Source organism: Lissotriton helveticus, chromosome 7 (assembly GCF_964261635.1).
Source record: "Lissotriton helveticus chromosome 7, aLisHel1.1, whole genome shotgun sequence".
NCBI classification, from domain to species: domain Eukaryota; kingdom Metazoa; phylum Chordata; class Amphibia; order Caudata; family Salamandridae; genus Lissotriton; species Lissotriton helveticus.
The window spans coordinates 1,046,471,274-1,046,490,629 of record NC_136068.1 but is presented as its reverse complement, the minus strand read 5'-3'; the positions used below and the strand labels follow the sequence as shown (position 1 = coordinate 1,046,490,629).

Genomic DNA, 19,356 nt, shown 5'->3' with positions numbered 1-19,356 from the left:
TAGAACTAAACACTAAAGTCCAAGAGAATTGACCTAGCACTGCAGACCTAAGTAGCCAGATTGTAAAGGAGAGAAACACACTGTCATACCCCCCGGAATATATTTGGGGTGTGCTTAAATACGCTGTAGGAGTTGAGTCAAATTGGCAAAGTTAATAACAACTGTTCGATCACATGCCAACTACCTGGGGAAAACACCTACCGCCGCCGCCGAAAACGCGCCGAGACACGCACTCCGATACCTCCCAACTGCTGCTCCACTAGTTGCCCCCCGCAGAGACGTCAGTGTGGACCCAAACAAGTGGCACAGGCGCAGGGGTAAACGTCCGCCGCCGCGACAAGCACTCCAGGTCCTCCCGAACTACCTCTCACCTTGATTATCCCCCCGCAGAGACGTATGTATCTGTGTCCGTTTTCAGCCGTGTCCGTTTTCAGCCCAAAACAAACAGTGCAGGCGGGCGATTCAGGAGGGCGAGCACTCCCACTCCCAGGCCAGAGCCGAACAGAGCAGCGCGATGCGGTCTCCACACGCCGAGTCAGAGCACGCCAGCGTCGGCACCACAGATCCTCCCTAGCCGACCAGAAGCACAATGAGCACAGTGGTAGGTTCAAGTCCTTCGAAGATTTTATTTTTCCTGGATTTTAAAAGGTCATTCTTCTTGCAAACTTCTGTAACTTAATATAGCCTTTTTACTTCCTTACATGCGCTTCATCCTCTCGTATCCTCAATAACATTACCCTGGATGTACTGCCGAGCCTGCGACTGCTACTAGCCAGCAGCCGCCATTTTCCCTCCGGCATCCACTTTTACCTGTTTTTATGTTTTGTTGCCTGCAATACTTTTTGTTGCTCTGCGTATCTCTTTCTGTACGGCAGTGAGCTTCAGCACTACAGCGTTAGGCGATTTTCAGATAATGTATAGCATAAGCAGAGCACGGTTTGGGGCAGCGGTGTCAAGCTTCCCAGGTCAAAGAGTGATGCTCTGCTCCAGGCCAGGTTTTTTCTTTTGAAATCTGGGACTTGTAGTCCTGTTCATTCTATTATCAAACAGGAGTAAAAGTCCCAGAATTCAAAGGAAAAATCCCGGGACTGGATCAACATACTACACATGGACCTGGTAAACTTGGCAGCTATGCATGGTGTTCCATAGAGTAGTGTGCGTGCCCAGTTCAGTGGTTGAAGTGCATTAAAAATAGTATGGGAACTGTGATGCCATGTGCAAAGGGTTCAGGGTGAGTGAGCATAGGGGCAGGGTCAAGAGCGTGGCTAAAAAAACAAATATTCTGTAACTTTTTTCTAGCTTCCATCTTCAGGAAATTGCATATAAAATAAGGCAAAGCTTTAATTAAAAATAAATGCACCTTAAGTTAATCAGTGTGAAATGCAGATTGTAAATTATGAAACATCTATTAATGCACCTAGAGGGCCACAGAATCCAGGTTGGTGCAGTGGGGAATAGTGACTTGTGTATATTTAGTGGTACGAGGTCCCATAATGTGACAGAAAGCGCTGCGAATATGTACGTCATTATTTTTAATTTGCATTACACACAATAAGATAGGCTGCTACAAAATGCACAAAAAAGTTTTAAGACTAAAAACGTGCTTTCAAAATATAGATTTTAGTAATATTCAGACTGTGTGTAGTGCAATTTATTTTAATAATTGGCTTAAAAGCACACACTTCACAATGTAGCTGGTAGCTTCTTTACGATACCTTTCAAAAAGAATTAATGTGTGTCATCAGAAAGCTTCAAGTGATTCCATTATTTAAAGCTAATACTGGCTTACAAGCATCATTCACATTTGCAGATTGAGTTGCGTTCATTTACATTTCTTTCATTAAGCAGGCACCCTGCAAGACTTGTTTAGTTAGCTGTCTGCGCCTCCCTCGGTTTCAGAGGACAGGAGACTCTCTGCCTTACACTTTAGCTGAAGCATTTCAACTTTCGGAATTAACCGTCCGAAATTGTTTTTCTAAAAATAAAATAAAAGTAAGGGCACATCGTGACCATTCAGATCCTGCCCACTTCGGCCACTAGTGCAGTGTCAGCCTGGAAAAGTGATCTGCAGCTGCCAGCTTCCGTCTGTTCCTGTTAAGGAGGGGTTTGTTTTCCGGAGACGCAAATCAGGGCAAAAAAAGCGGAATACCTGAATATCTCGAGCCTTCCCTGATTCTGTGACGTGTGGGATTAGCATGCGAAGAGGGGGAGGTGCACGCTCTTGAAGTTGTCCCTCTACTTGGGATCAAAGTCTTCCACATCGTGAATACGTTGCTTGTTTCTTCAGAGTTTGTGCACCATGGCAGCGAGGCAGCTCCTGCCCTTGTACTGGAGGGCAGCACTCATGCCCCTCGTACCAACAGCCTCCAGGGTTCCTTTGTGTGGAGCCCCCTCCCTCTCTATGTGTACCAAACCCAGTGCCCCGCACCTTGTGTCGGTATGCCGCAGTCCCCGTGTAACGTTAATACACAACCTTTCGAATCTCAACATTCCTACTCCCTCTGGGAGTCAGTGTGTCGCTTCTCGAGCCCCAGCTTTCTCACGAACCATTGGAAAGATCAGTCATCGTCGTGCGGCTGCTGTCTCGAGCGGACTCCATGGAATCCGACACTATTACCAGCGCACAGGGGAGTCTGGAGATTCCCAACACCAACTCCAGATAGTGGATCTACGCAGCGACACGCTAAGCACCCCCTGTGCGGAGATGAGGAGCGCCATGGCACGCGCAGAAGTCGGAGATGACGTTTACGGAGAAGATCCGACTGTAAATGGTGAGGGACCTCTTCAGGGCTTAATTTTATAAAATATTACTGTGCAGGTGCTCTTTTTTTTTTTTTAAGAAAGCCACTCCCAATCCCGGTTCCACCCACTTCCCCCACTGACTCCACCCACTTCATCTATTGGCTCCACCATCATCCTCAACTGGCATTGCTGAGAGCCACATACATACTTGGCAACATTTTAGGAAAGGGAAGTGGCAGATTTTGAAACAGAAATTGGGAGAATGTAATAATTTCCCCATTGACCTCTATTCAAGAAGATGCAATTTCATGCGGGAGACAGCTAAAATGAAGCCATTTTTGGCTTGAAAAATCAGGAGTCTCCCGCCTGAATCAGGCCTATTGGCATTTATGGAGATATAATAGTGCAAAGTAATCTATCCTACAACAATGCGTAGTGTATGGTGGTAGGTGATGTTCCCACACAGAGCTGAAGGTGGGATAGTGGTACCTGTGTGCCACTGCGTTAATAACAGGGTTCCTCTTATGGGGTTGTGATAGGCAGTGTGATGCTCGTTTAAACTCAGTGAGGACTAATGGTAACAACGGAAGTACATTATTGATAGCTTTCTTTTTCTATCGATATATGTCTGCTTTTTATGTCTATATTTCAAAGGTCAGTTTTGTATTTGTTATTTAACTTCTCATTTGATTATCTTATTGAATTTTAGTGTCATTTCACTGTTAATATTGATGCAGAGCTAAATTTAACCCCTAACAAAACAGATTTAATTGAATCTCTCGGTACCTAATCTCTAACCTGGTCCAAACCCACTTGGACTCCACAATTATCTTAGAATGAACACGGAGCACCATTTGTTGCTCTAAGTCTCTCAATTTGCCTCTAGATAGTCACCTCACCCTCTGCAAACATATTAACCGTATGGCCCAAAACATCGATTACACGCTGATATTCATCCATTGGATAAAACCCTTTATTTCGGAACAAGACCTCACAGATGTTCTTAAATCTCTAGTCATCTCTAGTAGAGAGTATAGTAATTGCATTCTTGCAAATATTCCTAAAATGTAACCTCCCCACTCACTTAAAGTCAGCCTTCATGCTATTGCCTGACTGACCTCTGGGAATGGTGACTTTAATATTGAATTAGTTAGATCTTTTCTATAGGGTCTAGCATGTTATGGAATAAATAATGTTCCCTATTTGTGTTGTATTTAATAACTTATTATTTTGTTCTCACATAAGTACTCTTGATAGTATTCATAGCGCTTATCCTCTATTTAAAGCACTCTGATGATCTTGGGTCTTGTATGAAGCATCAACTGGTAAATAATGTATAAGTACAGTGAATCTATCAAGCCGTTTCAAGTGCGCACCATTAAAACTGCATCGTCCGCATAGAGAAGAGCTGGTATAGGCCGCCCACCTGCTTGGGGAAAATCTTGACCACTCTTTAGCAGTGCATCGGCCATCCCGTTAATATTCAGATTAAAAAGGAATGGGGTGAGGACACAGCCATGCCTGACCCCCCCCCCTCCTTATGGGGAAAGCTTCAGTGCACTGTCCATCTACCCCATAGCGAACACTGGCAGAAGCTCCATCATATAGGCGCTGCAGAAAAGCAATAATGTTAGGGTCCACCCCTAAGCCTGCGAGGATCTCCCATAACCTAACATGTATTACCGAATCGAAAGCCGCAGTAAGGTCAACGAAGACTAAATGCAGACGACTAAATACAGTCTTACCTTTTTGGCTCTTGTATATTTCCCTAGAATGATAGCCAGGTTTAAGCTCTGTTCTATGGTGCCGACCCCTTCCCGGAAACCATACTGTAAATATGAGAGTACCTGGTTTTCTTCTGCCCAATCCTGCAAGTGTTCCAGGACAACCTGCCACCTTCACCATTGAATCAAGGAGGGAAATCGGTCTATAACAACCGGGGTCTTGGCGGTTCCCCTTAATAAAGATCGGGATAATAATGGACTCCACCCAAGTCTTTGGAAATGTAGTACGGGCGCTAGCATTAACAAATTGAGTTATTAGGGGACCCCATACAAGGGTATTAGATTTGAATAAATCATGCAGGACCACATCGGGCCGGGGGCCTTACCCCCACTGGCTCAGGGCAAGGGCTCTGTCTACTTCATCCAACATTATTTGCAGCTTGCCTTGATTACATTGCACAGAATAGGCACCTAGGGATTGCTGGTGAGGAAGGGCAGGTCCATTATAAACTTTAGAGAAGTGACTGACCCAGACATTTTCCGGTATCGCAATCTCGATAGAGGAGCCTTCCCCCCCAAACGGGAGGGGCCATTAGCACCTTCCAAAAGGCCACAGAGTCCTTCCGTTGCGCTGCAGAGTAAAGAGATTCCCAAGCTTTCTCCCTCAGGGTTTGTTTTCTATCAGCAATGACCCTCTTATATTCTGCTCTTGCCTGCCTTACCCCCAAGGGAGATCTAGGTTGCTTGTGCAACTCGGCTTTCAATTTAGAGTGTGCTTTAGTGCAGGCATTATTAAACCAACTCAAAGTTTTAGGCTTATTACGGCATTGGACACATAATAAATTCCTAACCTCGTTAGTTATTTCTAGCAAAGAGTGTACTCGTGAAAAGTAATCATCAGGGCTCTGGTGTTTACTCAACTTGTGTACAACTGCATAGTCTTCTATTTTTTATTTATTTTGAAGGTTTTATATAGCGCGAACAAGACCCTTGCGGGTATCAGAGCGCTTTACAGGTCATATATTGAAAACAAGTATAAGCATAAAAACATACAATTAGAGGTGATTTAGATATAAGGTGCTCAAAAGTACAAACTAGTAATTACAATATGGTGCTCAATAATACAGACTAATAATTAGAATACAGAAATAAGTAAGTAGTTCACGTGAATTTAGCCATGAGAATCGCTTTCACTTCTTTTTTGAAGGAGGTAGTTGAGGGGTTCAGTGTAATTTCTGTGGGCAAAGCATTCCAGATCCTGGGAGCCATTCCAGAGAAGGATCGGTTGTAAAAACAGTTTCTTGGCAAACGTTGTGGTTTCAGTAGAAGATTCTTGGAGCTTCTTCAGGCTCTATTCCAAACAGAAAATATCTGTTTCTGAGCTAAATAGCTCGGAGAATTGTAGTGTAAGGCCTTGTGTGTCATACATGCCATTTTCAGATGAATTCTAGCTTGAAACAGGAGCCAGTTGAGGGCTCTAAGGTCAGGAGTTATGAGTCTCACAGCTGAATTGATAGCGGCTCTTAGCAGGGCTGTCATCGACCTAGGGAGGCTCCCTAGGGTTACAGCCCCATGTTCCACTCTTGGGATTACTAGGGCTTGAACTGCATGTTTGAAGTAGTTTGCTGGCAGGAAGGGTTTCAGTTTTTGCATGGTGTTCATGTGGAAATTTGCTCCTTTTGTGGTGGCGCAGATATGCTTCTGCATCTTTAAGTTACTGTCCAGTGTTACACCTAGCGATTTTGCTGATTCAACAATGAGAGGTTGCCCTTTGAGTGCTGGTAGGTGCTTCATCCATTCCGGGATGGTGAATGATTTGTTGGGGGGTGATTATGAGGAACTCCATTTTGAGAGAGTTTAGTTTCCAATGTTTTTCGGACAACCATGTTCGAGTTTTTTGTAGCGTTGCATTGAGAGATATGATGTCCTCTAGTGAATGGGTCTTTATGTAGAGTTGGGTGTCGTCTGCATAAATATGGAAATGGATCTCGTAGTGACTGAGAAGTTCAGTGAGTGGTTCCCTGAAAAGGTTGAAAAGTTTAAGTGAAAGGGAAGAGCCTTGTGGTACTCCTAACATGACTGGCACGGGGTTGGATAAGGATTGATTGACCTTGAATCTTTGAGATCTATTTTAGAGAAAAGAAGTGAACCAGGTAAGTACTTATCCAGATATTCCCATTCTGTTTTTCAGCAGTTCTAGCAAGGTGTCGTGTTTGACAGTGTCAAATGCCGATGACAAGTCGAGTAAGATTAGTAAACAGGCTTTGTTTTGGTCAAGGATTTTTAGAGCGTCACCTGCTTGGAAGCCTGATTGGAATTGGTTAAGCAGGTTGAATTGTTCAATGTGGTTGCTAAGCTGGGTTTGAAAATATTTTTCCAAGAGTTTGGCTAGAGTGGGGATGTTGGATATCGGGCAATAATTATTTAAGTCCGATGGGTCAGCTGTTGGTTTCTTTAGGATAGGGGACACCTGCCCTGTTTTCAGGCTTTCTGGGATTGTTCCTTGAAGGAGGGAGGTATTTATAATCTTGGTCCAGAGAGGCCATAACAATGGAATTAAGTTTTTTAAGTAGTTAGCGGGAAGCGGGTCTATGAAGTGGTTGGAGGGATTCAGGGTGGTTAGCGTCTTTAGTATAGTGTCTACATTGTAGGTGTTGAAGTAGGACCAGGTTGCGTTGTTTTTAAGGTTGAATTTTCTGGAACATTTGACTGGGATACCTATCGGGGGCAATGTGGAGTTCTTTTGCATGTCCGTAAGGGAGAAAATGTCGTTGAGTAAGTCGGTTTTTATGGATTCTGATTGTGTAGTGAAAAAAAATGCAAATTCCTCACAGTTGGGGAGAGTGTCAGGGATAGCCTTGGGTGGATTGGTGCACTCTTGGTTTGGGCTTTGATTAGATCGAATAGTTTTTTGGGACTATTCTTGGCTTGGTCTAGTTGATTCCTGAAGAAGACAGTTTTTGATCTTCTGATCTTTCTGAAGTAGGAGTTTCTGGTGGTTCTTAGTAGCTTGAGGTGGTCAGCTGAAGGTGCGGATCTCCATTGTTGTTTGATTACTCTAAGTGAGCGTCTGTCTTCAGTTAGCCTGCCATCATACCAGGGTTTTGAGTCTTTTGTGGAGGTTCTTTTCCATTGTAGAGGGGCTATTTTGTCTAATAAGCTGTTCATGGAGTGCAAGTAGTAGTTGGTCAGATCTTGTACATCAACTAGGTCTTCCGGGGGACATAGGATGTTTGGATTAGAGGACATTAGTGGGTCGGAGACAATGTTTTTCAGATTTCTCTTCCAGATCTTTGTTCTTAAGGGTTGTGTCGAGGACTTTTGACTGATACCATGATTTGGAATGTAATGATGTGATGGTCAGACCAATCACAGAGGAGGATTGAGTCGAGCTGAGTGGAGTCAACTTTGGAGATTACTAGGTTGAGGGTTGCGCCTTTGTCGTGAATGCGGCTGCTACAGATTTTGTTAAGATTAAGGTCTGAGAGGAAAGCTTTGAAGTTGTTGACCCCAGGGTCATTCTGGTCATCCCAGTGGAGGTTGAAATCACCCAGGAAAATTTGCATATTATGTTGCGTGTCATTTGTTGCTAGAATGTCTATGAATGTGATTTTATCTCCTGGTGGGTGGTAGAATGTGTGTGTAATGAACATATTTGTTTGTTATTACTAAAGATGTTTAAGCAAAGGTATTCACAGGAGGATGGTGCTGGGGCATTGGAATTGATCACTGTTAGATTGCTTTGATGTATGCAAGCGATCCCACCGCCCAACTTATCAATTCTGTCAAGTCTTGTGATGTCATAGTTAGGGGGTACTAGTATGTCCAGGATGGGTGTAGATGATTCATTTAGCCATGTTTCTGTCAGACTTAGAATGTCTGGTTCGTTAGTGAGTAGAAGGTCAGCTATATCGGCTGCGTGTCTAGAAGTGGACCTGCAGTTTAGGAATATACATATTAGCAGCATCTTGTTGGCTGGTGTGGAGGGTACGAATGTGAGAGGGATTCACGTTAGGTTGTTTTCAACTATGCCTCTGGAATTGTGTCTTGTAGCTCTATGTGTGTTGATAGGGATAGACTGGATTAAAGACAGAATGTGCATTATCTGGGTGCACAGCATTGTATGGGATGTAAGATGGCTCGTAGGAGCGGAGTAAGGCTATTAGTTCTTTAGATAATAAGAACTCTTTCATCCTGATAGGGCGGGATAAGGCATTGGGGTAAGGCACCGTACTCCCATCTTGGGGGTTCATGATGTGGAGGCTTGCGTGTGGATGTTGGGTGTGAATAGAATTTTTGATGTGTGTGTATGTTCTGGAATCATGTTTAGGGTGCGCTAGCTTGGGTTGCTGTCGAATCAGATCGTGTAGAATTTGGATGTCAGTTTTGACTTGTTGCAGCAATAATAATATCTTGTCTAGTCTGGAGTCTGTGGTGAGAGTTGCCATATATGATGGCTGGACTGCGTGTGGTGAGGGAGGAGTAGTTGTGCCATGTGTGAAGTTTGATGGGGAGTCCTGTACGAGATCCTTGTGTTGAGATTTTTCTGTGGGTATGTCGATGGAGAGGGTGTAGAGCTTGGGTGTGAGTTAGGTGAGGGACTGTGGTGGTATAAGTGGGGATAGAGGGGACAGTTAGAACGTCGGGCTGACGAGAGGAAGGTGTTATATATGTAGTTGGGACCGTGTGACTGGGTGTGGCGTAAGAATAGGAGGGATGAGTGTCGCTATGAAGATGAGTGATGGATTGGGAAAGAGGTGTGAGGGGGTGCTGGGAGTATTGGGGCGAGGAGACAGTGGCGGTGGGAGGGTGGGGTTAGGAGATATAGTGAGTGTAGTGGTGGTGTTAAGGTACGAAAAGGCCTTACGGTTGTATGTGTTATTAGCCCGGTTGTAAGTTAGGTCTGGGGTGGGTGTATGTTTAGAGAAGGAAGACTGGGTATCATGGCTTAATTGGGAATCAGATAGGGAGTTGGTAATTAGGCTGTAGTTGGCAGGAGGGGGGGTGTTCTTCTAACTTTTTCCTTGATGAGCGGAAAGATATTATCTAGTAGGTTTAAATTGTGGTCTGTTGATTGCATGAGGATGATCCCATTGTGATAGATAGTGATTGTATCTGCTGCTTTATAGAATGGGGATGGGAGGATAGTTAGTGTTATGGCTCAAACTTGTAGGCACTTGAAAGAGGGGAACGATCAGGGTGGTGTGCCTTGCAGTTGCAACCCCCAACTCTCAATGCAAGGGGGCATCTTGGCTTTTGGGTTTCCAAAAATAATGAATAGCGCTCTGTGGTCTGTCATGATAGTGAAACGTTTTCCGTTTAGAAACACATAAAAATGTGCGCAGGCCCCCACTACAGCCAGACTTTCCTTGTCTGGCTGCGAATAGGAATATTCTGTGTCACAGGCTTCAAATGGCATTGGCCACAGTGTGTCTGAGCATTCAGAGGACCATTATGTTGAGCAAGGATTGCCTCCACCCCCACCAAGCTTGCATCTATTGTGATATTAGTCTGTAACTTGGGGTAAAAATAGGCTATTTCAGTTACATTCTTAATTGCTTGTTTTATTATTTTGAAGCTTTGATCACATTCAGCAGACCATGAGAAAGGAACATTTTGTTTTTGTCATGTCTCTCAATGGGTCCCTCACAGTAATCACGAATGTACCTTAAGCAAAAACTGGCCATTCCTAAGAAGGATCGCAGCATGGTGTCATCTTGTAGGTAGCAAGTAGCTGTCAGTGCTTGTACTTTGTTGGGGGCAGGAGTTATTCCCCGCCCCATCACAGAATATGTGCCCAAATCATTTCAGTTTGGTCTTCTGAAACTCATACTTTGCTGAATTCAGATTGAGACCTGCATCAGCAAGTAACTGGCACACCTGTGTAAGAGCTTTGTCATGCTCCTTTTCCGTTGCCCTTGCTCTAAATACTAGTATGTCATCACTGTAATTAAAAGCATGCATGAAGGAAAGTAAGAACAAATGGTTACCCCCACGTTTTGTTGGTGTCAGTATGCTTTTTTAACTAGTCTGGCTGGGATCTTGCTAATAAGCACCCCAGCCACTGTGCTTTCTCCCACAATTTGTCATGGTAAGTACTTTGGTACCTTCACAATTGGCTACTGGTGTACCCATGTAAGACCCTAGTATATGGTACTAGGGTACCCAGGGCACAGCTACACCAGGGGTCTCCCGTGGGCTTCAGCATGTATTATACCACCCACGAGAGACCACTCAAACTGTGACTACAGGCCTGCCATTTCAGCCTGTATAAGCTGGTGCTAGCATCACTTATGGCAGATATACGTTTCCTTACATCTCCAGGCTTTGTAAGTGCGGTCAGCCATTTTGATTCATATAGTGGCCATGTGTCCCTATGCGATGGCTAACTATATATTGGCTGTGCTGAGCCTGGGGATGTTTGGTATCAAACATGTTGGAATCATACCCTAACACCGTTATCGATCGTGAAGGTATGATTCGATGCACCAGAGACTCCTCTAGGATGCCCCCCAGTACTCCTGGTAGCAGTCTTCCAGGGTCTGCCAGCAAGCTAGTGCTGCTGCCAGCCCCTGACACGATTTTGCCCTCCTGCTGCTGAGCTGAGCTCAAGCAGGGGGAGGTAGAACAATAGGTTTCCTGTCACAGGGAGGTGTGCCCACCTCCCAGACAGGACTTAGTGCCACCAGACTGCTTTGAGGGGCACATTTGGTGCCCACCTTGCATACTCTAGTTAGAACCAGTTCTGGGAGCCCTTGGCTCCTGCTCAGGTGCGAACCTGGACAGAGGACATGGGAATATTCTCCCCTCTGTCCTACCCCTCCTCTGGTAGGGACCCCTGAGTCATCCTAACTCCTTTCCTAGTGTATAAAAGGGCTTACCTGTGGGTGGGTCCTCAAATTCGTCCTAGGACAAGACTCAAGCCTGAAACCACGTCACTTCTTGACTGTCTGGACACTTGGACTTCATCTGGAAGCAAGACTGCATCAAGGAAGACTCTTACTGCTCCTGGTCTTGCTGTTCTGCAAGGCTTCTTCATCGTCGGTGTCTGTGTTTCATCCAGGATCTTCAACAGACGTGTGGGCATCAAGGACACCATAAGTAATCTCTCTTGGAGTGAAGGAGTCACTCCCCTGCATCTGCAGGCACCGCAGCAAAGCAGACGAGTCTGATGCTCCTGACGTCCCACTGACTTCAAAAGTCTCAGCGTCACAAGTGGTGGTTCTGCAACTCCTTCAAGGCTTGGCCTGTCCTCTCTGCAATTTTGAGGCCAGTATCCCTCATCGGAACTGCTGGGTTCGAACCCCTGTAAACCCGTCGACTAGCTGTTGCCAAGCCTTGTTGGCTCTGCACTCCAGAGATCTTTGGGCCACAAAAAGCTCCAGCATATTTTCCTGCCAAGATCTTTGTCCTGACTGCATCCTCTGCACTGTGGGCCTTCATCTTTGGTGAGCTGCTCGAGGTCCTCTTGCGACTCTGTGCCTTTGGCCTGTGGGTCCTCCTTTCAAGGATCTTCTCTGGCTTCAGTGGGCTCCCCTGCTTGTTCAGGGCCTGCTCTGACTCTCCTGCACTTGGTGAGTCCCTTGGACCTTGCTAGTCCCAACGTTGCTCCTTCATCGTTTTCCACGTCTGTTGCTGCTGCCAAGACTTGTTGGTGCTCCTGCCGGACACCGACCCCCCTGGTTCTCGACTTCTGACATGGAACAGCTCGTGAATGGCTCCTTGTCTTCCTCAGCGTCGCCTGTTCCCACAGCTGCAACGACAAGGTCACCCTCATCACTCCATCATCGGTGGTCATTGCTCTTCCGTGCCTCCTGGTCACCTCTGATTGGCATATACTCTGTCCCCTCTGTTTGCAGGTGCTTCTCTTCAAGAATCCACCCTTGGATGCCACCAGACTCTTGCACAGACTTCACAAGCGGCATCTTTTCTGAAGTCCTCCATTGTGGTCTATGGAGTTTTCTGACGTTCCTTTGCATTTATACACCAGGCTTCTCTGGTGTAGGTATCCTGGTTCCTGGAGTATCCAGGGGTGGGGTGACTCTCTAACCTTCTGTCTTCCATGGGGTTTCTTCAGGGTCCATTGGAAAGGCTCCTTCTGTAAAACTGCAACTTTCTTATTGACTTGTATTTAGTACGCGGCTGAGTTTCCACTCTGCATTCAGCCTCCGTGGGTTTCCTGGGTACTTACCTTGGGTGGCTCTGTGTGTACCCAGCTCTTCTGAGTCTCCTGCTCCAAGTCCAGACTTTTGTTGCAGTTATCATTCACTTTCTTAGTATATGGTTTGGTCTCCACCTGGAGATCACTGTGTATTGTGCTTTAATTTTCTGTTTCCAATTGAAGTATTGTGTGTATTTGTGTTGATATCTCCGAGTAGGAGATATAACAATGTGTTAGTGAGTGTTCTTTTTCATTGAATCTACACTATATGATTAGATCTTGTAAAACAAGCTGCTTAAAACTCCTTCTGAACTAAACCTGAAGACTGTTCTCCACAGCTGCCACTTAGAGAGCTTTCTATGGTTGTCTAAGATCGTTAAAATCACCATAAGGGTTGTCTGGATCAGTGCAAGGTACTACACTTAAATAAGTGTGCACCATATACTAACCCAGCCTCCTACAATGCATGACAGGTTAAATTATTCGACATATAACATCCTGAAATATTTCTGCTACATAAGTCGAAAAAGTAGTGATGTACCTATGTAAAAAAAGTTCAATCGGGTCGGGGACAATCGATATTTGCCCGGCGGTATTGCCTCTGTGACCCTCTAGTTATTTAAATCAATGAAGAGGCAGGCGCTGGAGACTGGAAAGCAGGAAACAAGGGTTTTTTATTCTCTCCGGAGGAGAACACAACGAAACGGACAGAAGGTATCGTTCTGAGGTGCTCTAACTGTATTTCTGAGGCCTGGCCTCTTATACCCACATTTATGACTTTATTGCAGATTACACATACATGTTTAAAGCTTTGATGTATGGAAAAGACATTCTCGGAACTCCCCTTTGGGCCCGTTCCCACACACATTTACAGTCGAAGTCCCCACCCTAGTCACAACAGGTGATGAGCATCGCGCAGCTGGATAATCCGCCGATTCACGGAATGTGGGGAGTTTGATCGGATCTCATGGGGTGGGGGCTTTGATCAACCCGGGGATTCTTTGATGGGGGAAGCTTTCTATTGTACGGGGAGGGGCAAGGATGGTATCGGCAGAGCTGGGTGTCGGCTTGGGAACGGGGAGGACAAAACGGGCACACGGGGAAAAAGGGGTTTGCATCTAAGGGCCGGAGATCATGAAAGGAAAGCAGGGAGGCGTCGCGCTGGGAACAGGATGAGGGCCTGGGGCAGAGCAGCGCCGGAGAGGGGTTTATGACTCAAGGCAGGTGCAAGCAGGGGGTGGTCAGCGTGCGGGCTTAGCGAAGGCAAAGGGCTATGTCAGGGGCCAGCGGCATGCAAAAGGGTTTGTTCTGATCGGGGCATCTTAAAATGGCGGGCGCGCACGACAAAAGTGTGGCATCAGGGAAGAGGCAAGATGGCGCAGATAATGTTCACCAAAACGCACTAATTTTCCACAGTCCTCCCTTTAACATATTCAAGACATCTTGCTGGTTCATTTTCTATTCGGTTCTACTGTGGTGAGCATGAGAAAGAAAACGGTAGGAACCCTAGATGGAAAAGAGTTGTAAACAATACATTTTGAGGTTTCTAGTTTTTTTTTAGGAGGTGCACCTATTTGATAAAGCAGGAAAGTCATAGGAATGAAATACAAAAACGGCGAGCAGCAAGTACATATCATAACGTGAACTGGCAGGTTAATACATGTTTCAGATTCGGATTGGAGCAGGATCAATACAATGGCGGCTGGGAGAGAAATGAGGCGTAGCAAAACGGTGGTTGAGGATGTCGAATGTTCGAAGTTTTATGAGTTCTCATTGTTCTTTGTGGTCTTTCGTTGGCGCTGTTGAGCACCGGCGGTGGAGCTACAAGTCCAGCTCTGTTCTAAGTTCTGCGTTGCAGGGCACGACCCTTTCCTCGCGTTTCTGGTCGGAAAGGTCCTTTTCGCCCTGTGTCCTTTGAGGTGATTGTCAGAAAGTTCCGATGGAAGAAGAGCGTTCAAAACAGTCCATAGGGTAGGTCAGAGGAAAAAGGGGGATGGAGCAAGGCCAAATTGGGAACAAACTAGGGGAACGAGAGACTTCAAATGGGCGGGCGTGCGACGGAATTCAGAGAGCGGGGACTTGTCGAAAGGCACTGGACGTCGAGCAGGGGCATCAGGTCGACCCTTTCTTTTCATGCTGTCGAAAACAGTGCCTCGTCCTGCAGCTCCTTTCAGTCGCGGTCTCGCCTTGGCTAATGTCGCAGGTTTCCCTTAGTCTGCAGTCGGGCCTCGTGCTCCCACATCCGGTCCTTCTCTCCTCCAACAGCAGTACCCTTAAACAAGTTTGAAAAGACAGTCTTTAGAAAATTTGCAGATGAAGATAATCAAAAAGTCTATTTCTCTCCCAGCTCCAGGCAAAGAATGAAAAATGTCCGTTATATTTAACGTTCACAACTGGCATATGAATGACCGGTGGCGGACCTGTTGGATTTACTATGACTTTCCTTCATAATCATTTATAACAGGCATGACAGTTCATCTGATGGTAACCCACCTTCGGGAGACAAATCTGGCAAAGATATGCCGTTCTCTAGAGTTTCACATTTACAAAAGGGTACAGTGAGTCGTCAACATGGTACTACACAGGTATTTTGCTGAGAGACGAACATGGCTAAACATTTCCTTTCTATCGGTGCATCCTGTTTTTCAACTACTGCGGGGTTCATTTTGATGATTTCTTTACCTTGGTCTAGTCTGTTAACCTTGTAAAACATCATTCTGGGTCCTACGTAACCTTTTACAGCCCGGTTACTTAACTAGGAAGGACAGGGGTTTTATGGGAAACAACCAGGGACATAGACAGGGGAGGTAACGGGGGTGATCGTTTTTCTGGTTTGGGTATTGCGACGATTCGGGGAGGGGAGGGTCGCGTATTCTGAGGTCCTTGTTTTATACTATAGGAGCCGTTGACATGTAGTTCCCTTATTTCGGGCCAGATTAGGGAACCTCTGTCGTCTTACCTGTCCTTTCCCTTACGGCCCAACCTGGGTTCATTGACTTCTAGCGGAAAAGGAGAGGTAATGACGCGGCCTCAGGGTGATTGTATTAAAGACAAGCGTTTGTGCAAATACTGACGGTATTTGAAGCCAATTAGGTGGTGTGCTAGGGGTGGCAATCTGCCAATTTCGGGGCTAACCACTCGGAAGAGTGGTAGTGCAAAAATAGAGAGAGAGAGAGAGAGAGAGAGAGTGAGAGAGAGAGAGAGAGAGAGAGAGAGAGAGAGAGGGAGAGAGAGAGAGAGAGAGAGAGAGAGAGAGAGAGAGAGAGAGAGAGAGTGCAACGGCAGGCTAAATAGTACACGTGCAACAGAGAGGGCGGCAGTGCATTCAAGAAAGGCTATTTAGTGCATTACACAGTAAAGGGTATTCACGAGTCCGCGTTAGAATCTTGTAATCATGCAGTTTGAGCATTAGACAGGGTAGAGGGGACGTGCTTTGAGAAAAGGAAAGAAGAAAAAAGGAGGTACCATTTTGTCGCACTTTCTCGCATTCTCGGTCCTTTGACCAGTTGGGTCAACGCCTCAGTCACACACACACACATTCCTTCACAGTTTCGCATCATACGTGACATGGGTTCATTCGTCCGGTCTGGTTTAAGGGTGATCACTTTTTATCAGGTTGTGCTAATTTTTCGGGTTTGTTCGATACGTGAGTAGTTTGCAGGCGTGCTTAGACACCACCCTGCGGCGCTAGTCCGTTTCGTGTATTTAGACATGGCAAGGTCTCAGATCTTCGCCACACCTTGGCTGTAATCTCTGATGTAACCTGCAGAGGGAGGAAAAAAAGGGGGGGGGGTGGGGGAGACAGCATTCGCGCGCATTCAAATACATGGATTCATAAGTCCTTTACTTACCTCTTACTCGTCTTTCCTCCTTGGGGCAGGGTCCCCGGGGATATAGTTTTCGGAGTCGAGGGGGGGGGTAGTGTGTTCATGTAGGGCGTGTGCGGAGAAACATAAAAAGGAAACCAGAGGTGCCTAGTGCGAGGTATCTAGTCAAAGGATATATCTCACTATCGGGATCCTTAAACCTCTTTCAACGCCGTGGCGTTCTAAAGTTCTTCGGTTCTTGGGTCCCTGCTACTTTGGAACGTTGTACTTTACAATATTTACATTATTTCATTTCACCCTCCTTTTACATTCCCTCATTTACACCATTCGTTTTACCCATCCTTGGAAGTCACGGTCTTCCTCTACGCGAGAGTTCATGAGTCAGTCGCGTACTTTTAAGACGGAGTGTCGTGTTGTCGATCCGATCCGTCCTCCAGGGCTGGGCAACCATCTTCCTTTAACCTTAAAGAGAGAGCAGAGTAGGGTGCACAGAAAAAGAACTTTCCTACCCATCCCATATTGTTTTAAAATAAAGCATGCAATACCCGTCCATAGTTTCAAAGACTTTATTTTGCAAATTCATTTCAGCATATGGATTAGGAGGGTGTGGTCGTATTTGGTCGGTCGTGGCAATGGCTAAAGTGCGTACAGTGGGGGGTGTCGTTTGCAACAATAAAAACATCGGAAAGTTTTACTCATTCATTTGTAAGAGACTAAAACGTCTATTAATTGGCTGGGGGTTCGGGGGCATATATTTTCATAATTTAGAAGCATAATCATAACAGTTGTAATCAGATTTCCTATATGCATACCGTACGTGTGCGTCGTAAATGAGGTTTACATCAGTTATAAAAATATAATACATTGTACATTCGTAATCAACATTTGTAACGGGGATCTTTTCACACTATTCGTCGAGTGAGTTCTCTTCGTCTTTTCTAGCCAAGTGTACAAAGGATCATATAAAATCTCAGAACATCAAGTTTATATTAGTGCGAAGGAACACCACGAGGTGTTCGTAAGTTCCGATCGATACCAGCGCCATTTTGGGCGGGGCCGGCACAGTCCGGAAGCAGCATCAGGGGGAAATGTTTCCATTACTGGCAGTTTGGACCAGAGTCCTTTTCGGCAGTTCTAGAATTCACGCTAACAGAAGGTGTGGCAATGTCATGTTTGTTTCGTTGGCGATCAAGGCAGCCGTCCCTTACCGGAAACCTGCAAAGGCCGAAGGTTCCGCCGGGGACCTTTGTATGATCTTCAAGGCTGCGGAGATGCTGTCGGAGATGGGGGCTCGTGCTCCATGGGACAAATGTTCGAGTTGTATGGCTGGCCAAAGTTACTCTAGTGGCCGGGGCCCGCCTTCCAGCGGATCCAGACGCCATTTTGAGGCCCTACAGGGGCCACTCTCGTCGAGTTTGCAAGAATGGAAGAGACCCTTCGGAGTGAAAGGAAGAGGTCCCTGTTTTGTGAGAGCGGGACGTTCAGCTGGGGTGCAGCTGTGATGCCCCCACCTGGGGGGCGAGGGAGACTCGTTCACATCGTCTCCTTCTCCCGGTGCACTCCATGCCGCTCCTTTTCATCGCCCCGCATGAAGGCCTCTCCACATCCGGTGTTCCCCAAGCGCCACCATTGTACGTTCGGTGCTGCGCAAATACTGGGGTGCCACCATTGTACGTTCGGTGCTGCGCAAGTACTGGGGTACCACCATGGTGTGTTCGGTGCTGTGGAAGTATGGGCACCATCGCCTGACTGGGGATGTTCGGCGTCGGGCTGGGGGCTGGGAAACCTCCTACCGGTGGAGGTGGGAGAGGCTCGTCCGCGTCGCCTCTCCCTCCCAGCCCAACTTGGACAAATTGTTGTGGAGGTACGTGCAGGACATCCCGCCGTCCAGGACTGCTGCGGCTGTGACGGAAGAGAAAAGGAAGAGGTGCCTTGTTCTCCTCTTGGACATGTGGCGGGACTACCTTAGTCTTTCCAGGCCCGTTGCGGCCGGCCAAGGAGACGTGTGGCGGGACTACCTGCAAATGCCCAGGCTGCGGGCTCCTGCCTCTCCTCCGGCTCCCCCATACGTTAAGATTTCCTGACCAAGAGTTGGCGGCGGGGCTCGCCTTATATGGGTTGCCGTTGGTTGGGCGTAGCCGTAACCCTGCCCTACTTTGGAAGGTTCCAGAATGGGGGGGGGGCGAATGTTCTGTTTGACTTTCATTTTCTACAGTTTATCGTTATTATTCCTTGTTTGTTGTGTTAAATTAAAAGTTCAAGTTTATTAATGGTCTACGGATTTTGTTTTACCATTTCTTTCTTTCCAGGTTGCTTTGATGCTAGGTTTCTGCTAACAGAGGTCGAGTAACACGGAAACACGTGTGGAGGGATGACGCAGATTTGTACATTACATACACACAAACTCAGACGGGGGACAGTACAAGTACGACATACAAAGACCCAAGACAAATATAAAAACAGTTATTGGTCATAATTATCTCTTTCCGTCTGTGAATTTTAAACGAGGCTGGGTTCCCGTCTTGACATTGCCCGACCTAGGAGAACTTGATCATGCCGCTAAGATTTTCCTGGCGAAATCTGTGCCATCGGGCATAATCAAACGCGGTGGTTCTGTCTGGTCTGTCTATGTAAGTCGGGTTCTTCTCTGTCTCGCGCCTTTTCTCGTACTGTCGGTCTGTCGTTCTTGTCGGCCCTTTGCCTTTACTCACGCTCAGTAGAGTCGGGCATTGGGCTTTCCAGTGTCCGACATACCTACAAAAAGCGCATTGGTCTGACCCTAAGTCTGGTCGTCCTTTGCATAGTGTCGGGGGATAAGTTGTGGGTAGCGGTGTCCTGGGGTTGTCCTGTCGGTATATTTCCCTACTTGGTTTATCCTCGTCTTTTCTCTGTCGTTTCGTAG

At 46.4% G+C, this 19,356-nt stretch overlaps 1 protein-coding gene across 1 annotated transcript in view; it reads left to right on the top strand.

The window, feature by feature from the left end:
• Positions 1-2,091: 2,091 nt before the first annotated feature.
• Positions 2,092-19,356, top strand: part of LOC144769708 (uncharacterized) — a 687,018-nt gene continuing 669,753 nt past the window's right edge. Inside the window, exon 1 of the mRNA XM_078653889.1 lies at positions 2,092-2,771. Within this exon, the coding sequence (XP_078510015.1) occupies positions 2,300-2,771 (472 nt within the window). The 5' untranslated portion in view covers positions 2,092-2,299. The remainder of the gene's footprint in view (positions 2,772-19,356) is intronic.